Consider the following 16742-nt stretch of genomic DNA (forward strand, 5'->3'; position numbering starts at 1 on the left):
CTACCCAAAACCTGTACAGTAGTCACAAACAGCAGGTCTATGGTCTCAACTGGGGTTTCCCTTAAAGGTACAATGTCAGTTATTTAACGGAGGAAAGCACAGGTATGGGACCTGTTATCCAGAATGCTCGGGACCTGTTATCCAGAATGCTTGGGACCTGGGGTTGTCTGGATAACAGATCTTTCTGTAATTTGGATCTTAATACCTTAAGTCTACTAGAACAGCGGTCCCCAACCTTTTTTGCCCCAGGGACCGGTGTAAAGCCAGATTTTTTTTGGGGGGGGGGGTGTCAACTGCACCGCGTCAAATTCAGACGCACCAGCATCAAATTTCGTGTGCAGCATATCAAATTTGAACATGCCCGCGTCAGATTTGGTGCGTCTGGGTTAAATGCGGTGCGTCCGCGTCAAATTCAATGCATCAGCATTAAATGCGTTAAATGCGGTGCGCCCAGGTTAAATGTGGTGTGTCCGCATCAAATTTGATGCATCCGCGTTAAATGCAGTGCGTTAAATGCGGTGTGTCCGGGTTAAAACGGTGCACCCGTCTTAAATGTGGTGCGTCTTCATCAAATTTGATGCATCCGCATTAAATGCAGTGCGTTAAATGCGGTGTGTCCGGATTTCGATGTATTCACGTTAAATTCAGTGCGTCCAGGTTAAATGTGGTGCGGATTCAGCTCGGCGGCCCAATTCAGGTATGTCCACAGCCCGGTAATGGGCCGCAGCCCGGCAGTTGGGGACCCCTGTCATTTAAACATTAAATAAACTGGGGATGCACCGAATTCAGGATTCGGCCGAATCCTTCTGCCCGAACCAAATCCAAATTTGCATATGCAAATTAGGGTTGGGGAGGGAAATCGCATGACTTTTTGTCACAAAACAAGGAAGTAAAAAATGTTTTTCCCTTCTTACCCCTACTTTGCATATGCAAATGAGTATTTGGTTCAGTATTCAGAAAAGATTCGGGAGGTCGGCCGAATCCAAAATAGTGGATTCTGTTCATCCCTAAAATAAAGGCAATAGGCTGGTTTTGCTTCCAATAAGGATTAATTATATCTTAGTTGGGATCAAGTACAAACTACTGTTTTATTATTACACAGAAAAAGGAAATTATTTTTAAAAATCTGGATTATTTGGATAACATGGAGTCTATGGGAGACGGCCTTTCTGTAACTCAGAGCTTTAAGGATAATGGGTTTCTGGTTAACGGATCCCATACCTGTACCTCTATTTATATCACATGCATGTGTTTGTGTCTGTTAACGGGATAAACATTTCTGCTTCTAATAAACATTTATTATTATGGTCTCCCTCCTTTTGGCCCCAGAGCTTCCCCAATAACTCACAAGATCATGAGTTCCGATTCGTATCGCACAAGCGCGTTCTTCTCCTGCACCAGGCGGAACCATTCCTGCATGAGTTTCGGGTCATCCTTCTTGCCCATCCCTGTAACACACACGGGAGATTATGAGCATGAAAGGAAAGAGAGGAAGATCAGAGTAGGATGGAGGAAAAAGACATGAAACCAGAGCTGGAGATTGACAGCGCCCCCAGGTGGAGGTGGAGGTGCAGGGAAGGAAGGGAAGCTGCTTAAGAATAAGACGACTTGGGAGCCTCAGTAATAAACAGCATGAGGGCCGATTAAAGGAAAAATAACAGGAGCTCGGCAGCCTCTATGACGTGCTGCTATAATACATGAGCCTAGGGATATAAGTAAATTATATCTGCATCTGCTCAATAGGGGGAAGTATTTACAGCCCTGCTGACTTTAATCACACGGGGTCTCAAGTCCAAACATCAACGTTGTAGAAACAGTGATAACCCCCCACCTTTGAAAGGGATACTGTTGTCAGAGTAAATGTAACAACGTGTATAATTATACTTAAATATATTTATATCAGGGATGCACCGAATCCAGGATTCGGTTCAGGATTCTGAGTTTTTCAGCAGGATTCGGCCGAGTACTTGTGCCCAGCTGAACCAAATCCGAATCCTAATTTGCATATGCAAATTAGGGGCGGGGAGAGAAATTGCGTGACTGTTTGTCAGAAAACCAGGAAGTAAAAAATGTTTCCCCCTTCCCATCCCTAATTAAAAATAAATAGTGGATTCGGTGCATCCCTAATTTATATGGAGTTATAGTAATTCTAAGAAAAGTTATAGTCACTCTTATAGGGGTGGTTTACCTTTCAGTTAACTTTTGGTATGTTATACTATAACTAACTCTAAGCAAGTTTTCAATTGGTTTTCAATTTTTTATATTTCATAGTTTTTGAATAATTTGCCTTCATTTGCTTTCAAATGGGGGTCACTGACCCCATATAAAAAAAACAAATGCTCTGTAAGGCTACACATTTACTGTTATTGCTACTTTTTATTATTTATCTTTCTATTCAGGCCTCTCCTATTCATATTCCAGTCTCTTATTCAAATCAGTGCATAGTTGCTAGGGTAATTTGGACCTTAGCAACCAGGTGGCTGATATTACAAACTGGAGAGCTGCTGAATAAAAAGTTAAATAACTCAAAAACCACAAATGAAAACAATTGCAAATTGTCTCAGATTATCATTCTCTACATCATACTAAAAGTTAATTCAAAGGTGAACAACCCCTTTAACACACAGGAGGTCTATTTCCTGTTGTTCGTGTGAGTGGTGGAGCAGATGCCTGGGTGGATCAGGGGCGGTGCCTGGGTGGATCAGGGGCGGTGCCTGGGTGGATCAGGGGCGGTGCCTGGGCGGAGCAGGGGCGGTGCCTGGGCGGAGCAGGGGCCTGGGTGGATCAGGGGCGGTGCCTGGGTGGAGCAGGGGCGGTGCCTGGGTGGAGCAGGGGCGGTGCCTGGGTGGAGCAGGGGCGGTGCCTGGGTGGATCAGGGGCGGTGCCTGGGTGGATCAGGGGCGGTGCCTGGGTGGATCAGGGGCGGTGCCTGGGTGGATCAGGGGCGGTGCCTGGGTGGATCAGGGGCGGTGCATGGGTGGATCAGGGGCGGTGCCAAGGTAGATCAGGAACTGGGCTGGGGAGGATCCGGAGAAAAGCAGGATATAGCTCAGGTTAATTACCCTCCATAGGAAAGGGTCATGTATATTTCTGTTGCTGGGAAATTCTAAGGCAGAACGAACAAGCCCATAAGCTTCTAAAATGACCCTCTTTGGTAGCCAGATGTGTTAGGGGCAGAGTGAAAGCAAGTTAGGGTGATAATTGTGGCAAATGTCCAATGCCCTACTTATTCCAGAAGTTCATCTGATAGCCTAAGGATAACTTAAGGGAAGAACACTCTAAATAGTGAACTTTTGGTAAATCTGTCACCTAATTAGCACTTGACCAAATGTTGGACCTGAAAGGGGCAGGACAGTCCTTACCTGTTGTGGCCTGTGGCTACTGGTTTGTTGCCCTAGCAATGGCAATGCCTTGTTTTAGGAACACAAGTGACGTCATTTTCAATTGTTGCCATAGCAGCAGCAATATCAAAGCTAGGCATTGCAATTATGAAGGCAGTAATAACCAGTATCGACGGGGCCCTATTTCCACAGGGGGGTCAGGGTAAGAGCCCTATTTGCCCCTTTAAATGGAATGACATGAATTATTAGGGATTCACTGAATGGTTCATTTTTGGACGACTGAACCCCAAATGAAGTTTTGGCTTTGTTGCATTTCTAGTAAAGACATGACAACAGTATCCCTTTAAAGGAGCAGTTCAGTAAAAATAACATAAAATTAAAAACTGGGTAAATATATAGATTGTGCAAAATAAAAAATGTTTCTAATATAGTTAGTTAGGCAAAAATGTAATGTATAAAGGCTGGAGTGACTGGATGTGTAACATAATAGCCAGAACACTACTTCCTGCTTTTCAGCTCTATAACTCTGGGTTAGTCAGCGACTTTAAAGGGGCCCACATGGGACATAACTGTTGCTTTTGAATCTGAGCTGAATGCTGAGGATCAATTGCAAACTCACTGAACAGTTATGTCCCATGTGGGCCCCCTTATAGTTGCTGACTAACTCAGAGTTAGAGAGCTGAAAAGCAGGAAGTAGTGTTCTGGCTATTATGTTAGACATCCAGTCACTCCAGCCTTTATACATTACATTTTTGCCTAACTAACTATATTAAAAACATTTTTTATTTTGCACAGACTATCTATTTACCCACATTTTATTTTTATACTGAACATTCCTTTAAATTTCCAGTAGTCAGCTAAAATAACTGACATTTTCCTTGCACTCTCATACACCTGCTGTAAGGAACAAGCCTCATGCAAGCCATTTTCACAGGGGATCATGGGATCTGGGGAGAGTGAAGGGAGAGCCGGGTGTATGCGGTGCTCTTATCACAGGGGGTTGGACCGGCCCAATCAGCATGCTTGGAGTGGGGGGCACTGCACAAATCTACTTTACCTTCATGGGCACAGCAGGGGCAGAAGGAGAGAGGTCTACGGCGAGGAGTCCCGGCAACGGGATCAACTTCATAGAATGAGAAAGGTAAGAGAGGGACAGGAGAGCGTGGCAGGTGTGAGACAGCAGGAAGGGAACGGCAGGTGAGGGCGGCGACATTGGACAAAACAAAGAAAAGGAGAGAAGCAAAAGGACAGAACGTGAGAGTGAGAAACACAGGAAACAACAAGAAGAAGGTCGGAAGCAAAACTAAGATATAAATAAATACACACGGATTCAATCAACTTCACCCCCCCCACCACCAAAATCTTTATTTTCCCAGTTATATCTTAGCCCCCGGGGAGGCCGGAGACGGGAAGTTGCTGGTACAGTCAATCACACCATAAGACCAAATATACCTGGGAAAACAGTCCCCTGCATAATGAACTCCTCCTTATCCAAAAGCCAGAGAAGAGAGGGGTTTGTTTATACAGAGGTCAGGATCTCGCTTTTTAGCAAACGAATTGCAATAGGAGACAGGAAGGTTAACAAAAATATGTGTTTTACTGATAAACTGAAAAACAATTATATTTTCAATTAAATAAGAACAAGCAGAGTACATATTCAACACAAGGCCTTATTATTGTGCTCATGTTGAACAAAGAATTGTATTGGCCTAGACTTTCCTTTTCATCCTAGCCCTGGAATCATGCACCAACCAATGAGCAGTCGGTGTTCACTGATCTCCTGCAGTTGGAATCGGGAAAGCAAATTTATGATTGGTTGCTGTCCAATGGGTCCATGACATGTGACAGTAAGGTCTTTGTGATCCCAGAACCTAATCATGGACTAACTAAAGAGTTGGACAGCAGTGCTCCAGCCCAGGAAAACGCTTGGATGTTAAATATAGAAATGTATCTATTCTTTTATGCTCCATTTTCCTTAATTTCTATAAGGATGTTACTGGCTCTGCTTGCAATTTTGGCCAAAGCAGCTACTGATTTTGTGACACACTTGAAAGCATATTATCTCTTCCCATAGGCCTCTTAGTGTTATTATCCCATTCCAAGAATCCCAAAGGGTATAAAATGTAAACAGAACTCTCCAAAGAAGAGATCCCATAAAACTATGGCAGCATAGGTATTCCTCTGTACTAAGCACAATTCAGCAGGAACAGCCCCTAAGTTTTCTCATAGTCTGTACAGAGAGATCCCATAAAACTATGGCAGCATGGGTATTTCAATGAACTAAGCACAATTCAGCAGGAACAGTCCCCTAAGTTTGCTCATAGTCTGTAAAGAGAGATCTCATACAACTATATCAGCATAGGTATTCCCTGTACTAAGCACAATTCAGCAGGAACAGCCCCTAAGTTTGCTCATAGTTTGTACAGAGAGATCCCATAAAACTATGGCAGCATAGGTATTCCCCTGTACTAAGCACAATTCAGCAGGAACAGTCCCCTAAGTTTGCTCATAGTCTGTACATAAAGATCCCATAAAATGATGGCGGCATAGGTATTCCCCTGTACTAAGCACAATTCAGCAGGAACAGCCCCTAAGTTTGCTCATAGTCTGTACATAGAGATCCCATAAAACTATGGCAGCATAGGTATTCCCCTGTACTAAGCACAATTCAGCAGGAACAGTCCCCTAAGTTTGCTCATAGTCTGTACATAAAGATCCCATAAAATGATGGCGGCATAGGTATTCCCCTGTACTAAGCACAATTCAGCAGGAACAGCCCCTTAGTTTGCTCATAGTCTGTACAGAGAGATCCCATAAAACTATGGCAGCATAGGTATTCCCTGTACTAAGCACAATTCAGCAGGGACAGCGTCCATAAAAGATGCAGCCCCCTCAACCCACCTCTGAGTACAAGTGCAGTAAGCAAAGAGGGCAGGGCCCTGGATATAATTAGTTAGTGACTTGTTTCTATGTGACTCTAGTAGAGACTGTCTCCTTGCAGTTTGCACCTCATCAGCCAATCGCATGACACTTGCTTAAGGTGTTCCCTGTGATGAACATAAACCTATTATGTCCTGTAACTGGTTGTGGGTTCAGGAGAGGGGTGATTAATGGGACCTGTCTGTGGATCTGGGTTTGGACCTAAAGCTTCTGCTCCATAAATGAAGGAATGCCTGGCACTGCCCTGTATTTTCTCTCTGCCTTTACTGATACACTTATACCATGTGGCCTTAATAATTCATTTCTTATTCCTATGTGTTTGCCTGCACTGATTCAGTTATACCATGTGACACACACAGAATGATGGGTAAGTATATGTGTGTGTGTGTGTGGGGGGGGGGGTTAGGAACATTATGATATTTGGAATGAATGATTGAAACAGGAAGTTCATGCAGAATTCATGTTTTTTTATACCATCATTTTATATGTGTCCGATTCATATTAATTTCTGTGAATAAATCTCTGGGGTATAAAATACGAAATTATTTTAACTGTTTTTAGTTTTTTTTAGCTGGTAATCGGGCAGGTTGGTTAGAGAGGGGCATCAACAGTCAGGACAAAGGAGCATATGCTGTTAGTACAATTATTATTATTATATATTATTATTATTATTATTATTTAATATGGTTTTAAAACCTAATATGCTGTTATGAAGGACAAATGGAGTTTCCTGATATCAGCAGGCACTTTTAGGAATATCAGGGAATTGCTTTCTTGAACTGTACGCTATAAGTAGGTTTCTCTTCTATGAACATGCCCTTAAACAGGCATTAAAGGATAAGTAAACCTTAGAAATAAGTGAAGGTAAAATTGCAATGTACATTCATTATTTATTTATTTTAATTCCAAGATATTAAGGGATACATGTACTGTTAATATGAATGAATTGTGTTACAACAGCGCCACCTGCTGGTCATTTTCCCACCAGTCTGACCAGCAAGTAGTCAAGGAAGTTGTCAGGAGAAAGAAAGAGGCGGATGTTCTTCTGCTTAGGAATAAAATTATAAGCCTTTCTCACATCTTTCCTAAGCAGAAGAACATCAGCCTCTTTCTTTCTCCTGACAACTTCCTTGACTACTTGGTGGTCAGACTGGTGGGAAAATGACCAGCAGGTGGCCCCGTTGTAACAAAATTCATTCATATTAACAGTACATGTATCCAATAATATCTTAGAATTAAAAAAAAAAAAAATAATGAGTGTACATTGTAAAAGTGCTTAGAATAGCCCCCCTCGTCAATTTTTCATTCACTTATTTTTAAGGTTTACTTATCCTTTAAGATATAACAGGTAAAAGGGGTATTTTACAAAGTGCACAGACTGTACTGTATTAATTTTGGGCCTCAGAACTGCAAGTTTAAATCGGAGCTCAGGGATCTGCATGTACCCCATGAATACAGTGCTGCCTGCATTTAGCAATGGTGCATTTGCAGGGTGGCACATAGTTCCCCCCCCAACCTCTAACTTGAGGTGCCAAGCACAGCCAGACCCTGAATGCAAGTGCTTTTTAATGAGATAACACACTGGACCTAGGTGTAATTAAACTCTGCAGAATCATCTTTTTTTGTTTTCCCAGCAATCCCTACTGCTACCCTGAAGATGGCAGCAAGGTGCCCTAATGGACCGGAGTGTTTTTGTTTTGTTTTTAGAAAGGAGAGCCAGCTTGGGATCCCCATTGGGTACAAACTGGTGGATTTGGCTTTCTTTGCCCTGTAAAGATTTTAGCTGCAAATCCTATTTTAGGAGAAGTGAAAATGAATCTAAAAATCAGCTTAAATGTGGAAATAAAGTAATAATTATAGGAAATGTTTCCTAGGTCCATAAAACATGCAAGTGTTAATGTCACGGGATGAAAGAAAGGGAAAGACCATCACCTCTGCAACTGTACCAGGACTTCTGGCTCTACAATGACTCTTCTTGTTGTTTCGGGGGGAGTGGGTTGGAGGGGGATCAGAGGGAACAAGGGGGGAAACTTGTCGGAGGGAGTAAGAGCTGGGGCGAGTGCAGGTTAGTACTGGGGTGTACTTCTGGCCATACATACCACCCAGGTGCAAATCGATGAGGTCACTGTAATAAGACTCTCCCCAATAGTCTACAACAAGGAATGGTGAAGAGAGTTATAGCATCAGCAAAACAGAGACAGAGCAGGAGAGAATCAGAGAATAACAGTGCCAGGCAGAAGAATGGTGGAGAATAAGAGAGAACATTGGAGAATAAAAGGGGACAGAGCAGATGATTAAATCAGGGTGGAAATAAAGAATAAGAGGGGAGCAGGAGAAAAGTAAAGAAGAAGAGAGAGTGTGCTCGGGGAGAATTAGAGAATAAAAGGAGGTAGAGAAGAGAATTGGAGAATAAGAGAGAAAATGAAAGAATAAAAAAGCAGGGAGGAAATAAAGAATAAGAGAGGCGAGCAGGAGAGAATTAAAGAAGAAGAGACAATGCTTGGGGAGAATCAGAGAATAACAAAGCCGGGCAGAAGAGAATTGCAGAATAAAAGGGGGCAGAACAGATGATAAAAGCAGGGAGGATATAAAGATTAAGAGAGATGAGCAGGAGAGAATTAAAGAAGAAGGAGTGCTTGGTGAGAATCTGAGAATAACAGAGCTGGGAAGAAGAGAATTGGAGAATAAAAGATAAAATCAGAGAATAAAAGGGGGCAGAGCAGATTATAGCAGGGAGGATATAAAGAATAAGAGAGGCGAGCAGGAGAGAATTAAAGAAGAAGGAGTGCTTGGTGAGAATCAGAGAATAACAGAGCAGGACAGAAGAGAATTGGAGAATAAAAGAAAAAATCAGAGAATAACAGGGGGCAGAACAGATGATAAAAGCAGGGAGGATATAAAGAATAAGAGAGGTGAGAATGATGAGAATGCCAATGGACAGAGAAAGCCAAGAGGATGAGAGAGCACAGAAGTAGTAGAGACAAAGAGACACAGCACAGTAGAGGCAGTGAATATCGTGCAGACACAGCATGCGACTAGACCGTACAGATGAAAACATACTTTAGTAGAATATGGCAGGCAGGGAGGATATATACAGTATATATACCGCTTACACCCAGTATGGCCTTGCCTGCACTATCTAAAATTTATACCAGGGCCCCTTCAGGCTACGGGCAGTGACAAACCCTGGGGGCCAGGGGACATCAGATTTTTTTCCCTGCCAGGAGTAGAATTCCAGACGTGAATGTGGAAACATTGGATGTACAATGTACCAGGCTCCCCTCCCCCTTCTTCATCCCCTCCCCAATCCTAATTTGCATTTTTTAGCAGCTAAAAACGGGGCTTGTGTGGGATCAGCCAGTAACCAAGGTTGTCTCACTGTCACCATGATGTGTGAATATTGCATCCCACAATGCACTGCAGCATCGGGTAGTAAAGTTGAAACACCCACAAAAAGATGCCTAACAAGATCCAAGATGGAGAGCTGCTGGGGACAACCGTGAAGGCCTGGATCATTACTGTGATAGGGCTGCTGAACCTCTGGCCTGGGACAGTAAGTACAGTATATAAAATACAGCATTTCCAGGTAGCTTTTATTAAGAGTTTAATTTCTCCTTTAACAGCATTGACTACATAATGGCAGTTACACACATACAGGATGCTTTTATAATCATGTATTTAGTTTAGGAATAACAAAGAACAGTGCTGTCCAACGTCTTTGTTTAGTTTGAAATATTGTACTCATGGGCTTCTGTATCAGACTTCCTGTTTTCAACTTAAACCTCCAGGGCTAGGGCTTGAGCATGCTCAGTTTGCTCCTCCCGCCCTCCCTGCTGTAATCTGAGCCAAGAGATATGAGTGAGCAGGGAGAGACTCAGGCAGGAAGTGATGTCACTCCAAGCTAATATGGCAGCTGCTATCATAAACAAAAAGAGAGAGAGCTTCTAGAGCAGTTTACTCAGGTATGGTAAAGCATTCTGCAGAATAAACATAGTGATATAGCTTGCACTGTTGTGGCTAATCTGTTGGCAATAAACTGCTTTGGTAGCTTTCCTTCTCCTTTAACAATAATAAATAAATCAAAATGGTCTTACAAGACAACCATCTACCAGTTACCAAATTTTATCGGTATCCCCCACAAACCTGACATCCAAGGCCCACACTAACACATGAAGACACTGCCAAATGGTATAGAGGTTTTTGGTGCAAATAGGAAGGGGATTTTGGGAATTGCCCCAGACTGGGGTTAAGGTTCGCTGACCCTGCATACAAACAGCCCCTTTATAATCACTTGCCCACTGGCTCAGGTTTATTCTCAGCACATCTATGTATTGGGGGTGCACTCAGAGCCAACATCTGCCCCAGAACCCCAATCCCTGCAGATGCTGGCACCCATACCGTGAAACCATCATTGATAAGAAGGAATATCTTCAGATTTTGAATCCGTATTCTCTAACTATGCACATATCAACCTGCCAAACATTAAGTAGACATTTATGGGGCAGTTAAAGAAATACCTGCTTCTCCCCGCAGAGCTTTCTCCACGGCTACCCCTCGCTCCTCCAGCTGCCGCTGCTTCTCTTCCACTTGTTCCAGCTGCCGCTGAATGATCTGCAAGAGAAATGGGAAAATGCATTCTCGGCCATGGGCTCATTCCAGGACATATATTTGGTTACACATAGTTACACATGACTGGGGTCACCCGGGGGCATGAGAAAGCACTCCATTTGCCTTTCAAATAGACTGTGGGCATGTTCTGGGCGTAATGGGACATAGCTGGGTGGATTTGTGGAATTGCATTAAGTTGGGCATTTTTTTATACTACACAATTCTACGTGGCTGGTAGGATCTATCACCAAGGGTGCCCTGGCAGTGGAGGTCTAATTACTAGGGCCCCCAGGGCAAGAGGGCCCAATGATGTCTCATAGCAGCCCTGAATTTGGATAAAAGAAAGGGGAAGAGAGGGAGAGTGCCTGGCTTTTTTTCTTTGTTTATTTTGTATGATTTGCCCCTGATGAAGACCTTAACGGTCGAAATGCGTAAGGACTTTGGGGCCACTTTTTTAGCAATTTTTTTTTTTGATGAAATAAAATTCATTTGTTTTTAATTTTGAGCGTGCAGACTTCGCTGTTTTTTGGAGAGTGCCCGGTGGTCCGATCTAAAGAGTATATTGATAAGGCAACATTTCTTAAAAGGTGTTGGAAGTGGCATAACTGTAGGGGGAGCAGACATCATAGGCACACAGATAGATGGGGTCCAGTAAGAATCTGAAACTACCAGTTGGGGTCCCCTGATGACCTGGTTACAGAGTCAGACTGTGGGGCCCACCAGGGCTGCTGCTTCTGGGCCCCTAAACCCCCTGCCCTAGTAGGAAGACACCTCAGGCCCCCCATGCCGCAACCCCCCTCCAGCCCACCGCACCTACCTTTGTTTTTCCTGCTCGCGCGGCAACCGGGGGCCAAAAGGGAGAACCGATAATATCGGGGTTTTTTCCCAGTGTCCTGCCGGCCCAGTCCGACCCTGCCTGGTTATGCCTCCTGTATTTACATCACGTGCTACATCAAGTTATGCCCCTTGGTGTTGGTTATACCCAGGTTATTTTATACTCCCACAATTCTTACACCCTAGATTTAAATATTCCCACTTCAACACTATATGTGTGGTATGGCCTAAAATGAGCCAGTGCCTCTATCTATCTCTCCACAATGGTGCTACAAACGGAATAAATGAATTAGGGCTCCCACCTGTGCCCTATGCAGCCGCTTTAGCTCCTCCTGCTTGGCCTGTCTCCGTGCCGCTTTCTGCACCCGCCTTGTTAGTTTAGCGTTGAGCTCCTCGTCCGTGTAGGTTTTCTGTGGGCGATGAAGAAACGCAGGGGGTTTAGTGCCATCAAAGTAGGCAAATTCACAGCTCTCTGTTAGATAAGCTTTACCAAATATAACCCCAGTCCTAGGGCCCACCAGGGAACCTGACATTGAGGGCCCACAATAGATATAGGCAGAGCTAAATATCATAGACGTAGGGTGAAAATAAAAAGGGCTCATTGGATTTGTTCTTCCCTAATGCCCTCTACGGTTGAGGCTCACCACAAAATCCTCTGGAACTTTGGCAGGACACTCCAACATTGTCCTAGGAGCTTACCCTTATCAGTTCTGTTGTGAGGCTACTGGTGGGGGGAAGGGAGGGGGGTGATCACTCCAACTTGCAGTACAGCAGTAAAGCGTGACTGAAGTTTATCAGAGCACAAGTCGCATGCCTTGGGGCAGCTGGGAAATTGACAATATGTCTAGCCCCATGTCAGATTTCAAAATTAAATATAAAAAAATCTGTTTGTTCTTTTGAAAAACAGATTTCAGTGCAGAAGTTTGCTGGAGCAGCATTATTAACTCATGCGTTTTGAAGAAAAAAAAAAAACATTTTCCCATGACAGTATCCCTTTAAAGAGACAGAACAGGTCAAAAAAAGAAATGAAGCCAAGTGCGGCTGCTCTTATAAGCAATGTCTTGCAGTTTGCCCGACAGGGCCTGGGAGAGCTAAGAAAGAATTAGAGCAATAGCAAAGGATTTGTAAGGATGTCTCTACCTTTGTTGAGTATGACCTTCTGAACGCCAAGGCGTGGGGTACATACACCGACTGACACAACACAGCGGGGAGACGGAGCAAAATAAATTGGTTAAAGCAAATGGAATTAAAACACACATTATTAATGGCATGGAATTAATTACTTTGCTGTTGGATTTATCGGCACAGGGTGGGGGGAAATCCCCAGCAATTAATATATGAATCTATATTTCTATATGTAACTTTTTTATGCACCTAGGCATTTGCCCCTCTGTATTGAGTGTGCCCTAATTTATCGCCATATATTTATATAGGTATATTATTTTTAAAACGCTGGTAGCCACACTGCTCGATCACCTATCCAAACTGCAAGGCAAGGTAGGCAGAGCACCTATAGGCAAATTCACTAAGCGCCGAACGCTAGTGTTAATTCGCTAGCGTTTGGCATTTTCGTTACTGCGCAAATTCACTAACGAACGCTGGCGTAGTTTCGCTAGTGTTACTTCGCACCCTTACGCCTGGCGAAGTTTCGCTAGCGACGTAACTACGCAAATTCACTAACGCGCGCAGTGTGCTGAACGCTACCTTTTACGCTAAACTTCCTTCGCACCTCAGACCAGTCGAAGCGCAATAGAGTAGATAGGGATTGCTTCAAAAAAAGTCAAAATTTTTTTGTAAGTCCCAAAAAACTCTGGCGTGTTTTCTACATTATGGGTGATAGGCTGAAAAAGATCGAAATTTTTTTTGGGGCTCCCCTCCTTCCCCCCTACATCTCCTGACTCATGGCAACTTACCTAGACAGTGGGCACATGTGTAGGGCAAAATAAAATTTTTATTTGATGTTTTGAAGGTTTTCTAGGCATTTGTAGTGCTGATACGTATTCCTCCATTGAAATTTGAATTTGGCGCCGTATGCAAATTAGCCTTCGCTAGCGTAACTTCGCTTCACTTAGCGAATCAACGCTAGCGCAACTTCGCAATCTTATGCTACCCCTGTGCACAACTTCGGATTTTAGTGAATTTGCGGAGCGCTGGCGAAACTACGCCTGGCGAAGTGCGGCGAAGTTGCGCCTGGCGAAACTACGAATGTTAGTGAATTTGCCCCATAGTGTTTCAGCATAAGAGCAACGAGACCCCTAGTGGTCATAGCAAGGATTGCACCATTTAATGTGCATTTACCATGTGATCCTGGTCATTTCTATAGTTTTTATAAGCTGGTTTGGCTGCTACTGTATGTGGTTATTAATTTAACCCCCCACGTGAGCTTGATAAATCCAAGGCAACAAAGAGGTTAAAAATGAAAACCATAAAATACAAAGAGCTGGAGAACATAATTATTGAATAATTAGGATGCTATTAAAGTCATTTTTCCTTAACCATAGGTCCCTGAATGTTAATGGACTACAACGCCCCACAATATAAAGTCAAAAGTTAATACTTGCTGGGACTTGTAGTTCTGTAACATCTGGGGGACCCTGGTTAAGAAACAAGGCTAAATGCTGGCCAGATTCCCTAGAACTGCAACTAGAATAGGGAACCCGGCCAAAAATCTGCCATATAGAGTTCGCTGATTGGCCAGTCATTCTGTCACTTAAATGCAGATTCAGAATCATCGATTGGAGGCAGAAATCTGCCATATAAAGTTCACTGATTGGCCAGTCATTCTGTCACTTAAATGTAGATTCGGAATCATCGATTGGAGGCAGAAATCTGCCATATAGAGTTCACTGATTGGCCAGTCATTCTGTCACTTAAATGCAGATTCAGAATCATCGATTGGAGGCAGAATATGACTCAAATATGCTATCCCTGCATCTTCAATTAAAGACTTCGTTAACAATGAAAGGGGTCTTGGCACAATGGTTCTGTAGACATTTCTCAAGCTCCTTGTATAGCGTTATTTCTTTTGCAAATTCCTTGTAATTAAAAGAAAAAAAAGGCAGAAAACATGAATTAAACGAGACTGATGTGAAATGACACTTTTTGCTAAATAATATGGAAAGCAGAAAATGACAGTGTTATTACAAAAAAAATGACAGTTGTGATTACCCTAATTATTAAAGATACAAAATGAATGGATTAAACAAGCCAGTCCTGGTTTTTGTATTAGTTACACCAATAGTTACAAAGGACAGAGTGTGTTCATTTGTAGTTATAAATATGTTAGGTCTATGTTATGGTGCTGTCTGGCACATAGGTTATTACACACGACACAAGGGCCTGAAGTGTGCAGGAACAAGCGTTAGTTCAAAGAACTATTTCATATTTTGAAATCATCATAAAATGTTGCCATAGTTTTATGGGATCTCTCTGTACAGATTATGATCAAATTTAGGGGACTGCTCCTGCTGAATTGTGCTTAGTACAGGGAATACCTATGCTGCCATAGTTTTATGGGATCTCTCTGTACAGATTATGAGCAAATTTAGGGGACTGTTCCTGCTGAATTGTGCTTAGTACAGGGAATACCTATGCTGCCATAGTTTTATAGGATCTCTCTGTACAGACTATGAGCAAACTTAGGGGCTGTTCCTGCTGAATTGTGCTTAGTACAGGGGAATACCTATGCTGCCATAGTTTTATGGGATCTCTCTGTACAGATTATGAGCAAATTTAGGGGACTGTTCCTGCTGAATTGTGCTTAGTACAGGGAATACCTATGCTGCCATAGTTTTATGGGATCTCTCTGTACAGACTATGAGCAAACTTAGGGACTGTTCCTGCTGAATTGCGCTTAGTACAGGGAATACCTATGCTGCCACAGTTTTATGGGATCTCTCTGTACAGACTATGAGCAAACTTAGGGGACTGTTCCTGCTGAATTGTGCTTAGTACAGGGAATACCTAGGCTGTCATAGTTTTATGGGATCTCTCTGTACAGACTATGAGCAAATTTAGGGGACTGTTCCTGCTGAATTGTGCTTAGTACAGTGGAATACCTATGCTGCCATAGTTTTATGGGATCTCTCTGTACAGACTATGAGCAAACTTAGGGAACTGTTCCTGCTGAATTGTGCTTAGTACAGGGAATACCTATGCTGCCATAGTTTTATGGGATCTCTCTGTACAGATTATGAGCAAATTAAGGGGACTGTTCCTGCTGAATTGTGCTTAGTACAGGGGAATACCTTTGCTGACATAGTTTTATGGGATCTCTCTGTACAGATTATGAGCAAATTAAGGGGACTGTTCCTGCTGAATTGTGCTTAGTACAGGGAATACCTTTGCTGACATAGTTTTATGGGATCTCTCTGTACAGATTATGAGCAAATTAAGGGGACTGTTCCTGCTGAATTGTGCTTAGTACAGGGGAATACCTATGCTGCCATAGTTTTATGGGATCTCTCTGTACAGACTATGAGCAAACATAGGGGGCCACTTCCATATTAAGGATACCCCAATTATTACCCTAAAGCATTATAAAGGAACAGATGGAGTGCTACAATTCTCTGTACATCAGGTAACCAGCACAATATGAGATTCCCTGTCAAGCAATGAGAAAAAGACTATTAAAAAGGCCAATTGACTTTGCCAGCTACCTCGTCTCTGTGCAAGTGAAATTCAGGGACACGATGTGAGGCTTTGGGAAACCGCTGAGAAGGGAAAGCATGCAAACGAAAAGATAAATAAAATGAATGGAAATGTTAGTGAGATGGAGAGCAAATAGAGCAAAGCACAATAAACCATACACCACAGAATGGCCATAGACACTAAACACACTTGGGTCTAAAGTTGCCCCCCCATTGGAATGACCTGCCCACTATGGAGACCCACTTACCTCACGTTTAGATTTCTGGGATGATTTGTCTAAGACATCGTCACTGGACAGGTCGGAGTCCTCAGAAAAGCTCAGGTGACGTCGGAGAGGCAGGTCTAGTAGACAGAGAGGTGACCGTCACT

At 43.0% G+C, this 16742-nt stretch overlaps 1 protein-coding gene across 7 annotated transcripts in view; it reads right to left on the minus strand.

Moving 5' to 3' along the window:
* The window catches only part of mical3.L (microtubule associated monooxygenase, calponin and LIM domain containing 3 L homeolog), a 168153-nt gene that overhangs the window by 2259 nt on the left and 149152 nt on the right, over window positions 1-16742 (minus strand). For 2 of the 7 annotated variants that reach the window (XM_041585918.1, XM_018240908.2), the window contains 4 exons: window positions 16621-16715; window positions 12026-12133; window positions 10799-10892; window positions 1349-1448 (listed from right to left, as the gene is read on the minus strand). In XM_041585918.1, coding sequence (XP_041441852.1) covers window positions 1349-1448; window positions 10799-10892; window positions 12026-12133; window positions 16621-16715 — 397 coding nt within the window. Of the gene's footprint in view, window positions 1-1348; window positions 1449-4398; window positions 4465-8380; window positions 8432-10798; window positions 10893-12025; window positions 12134-12863; window positions 12915-16381; window positions 16436-16620; window positions 16716-16742 lie in introns of all 7 variants that reach the window. The other 5 variants (XM_041585913.1, XM_041585914.1, XM_041585915.1 and 2 more) reach the window with 5 other exon arrangements.

This window comes from Xenopus laevis, chromosome 3L (genome assembly GCF_017654675.1).
Source record: "Xenopus laevis strain J_2021 chromosome 3L, Xenopus_laevis_v10.1, whole genome shotgun sequence".
Taxonomy (NCBI): Eukaryota; Metazoa; Chordata; class Amphibia; order Anura; family Pipidae; genus Xenopus; species Xenopus laevis.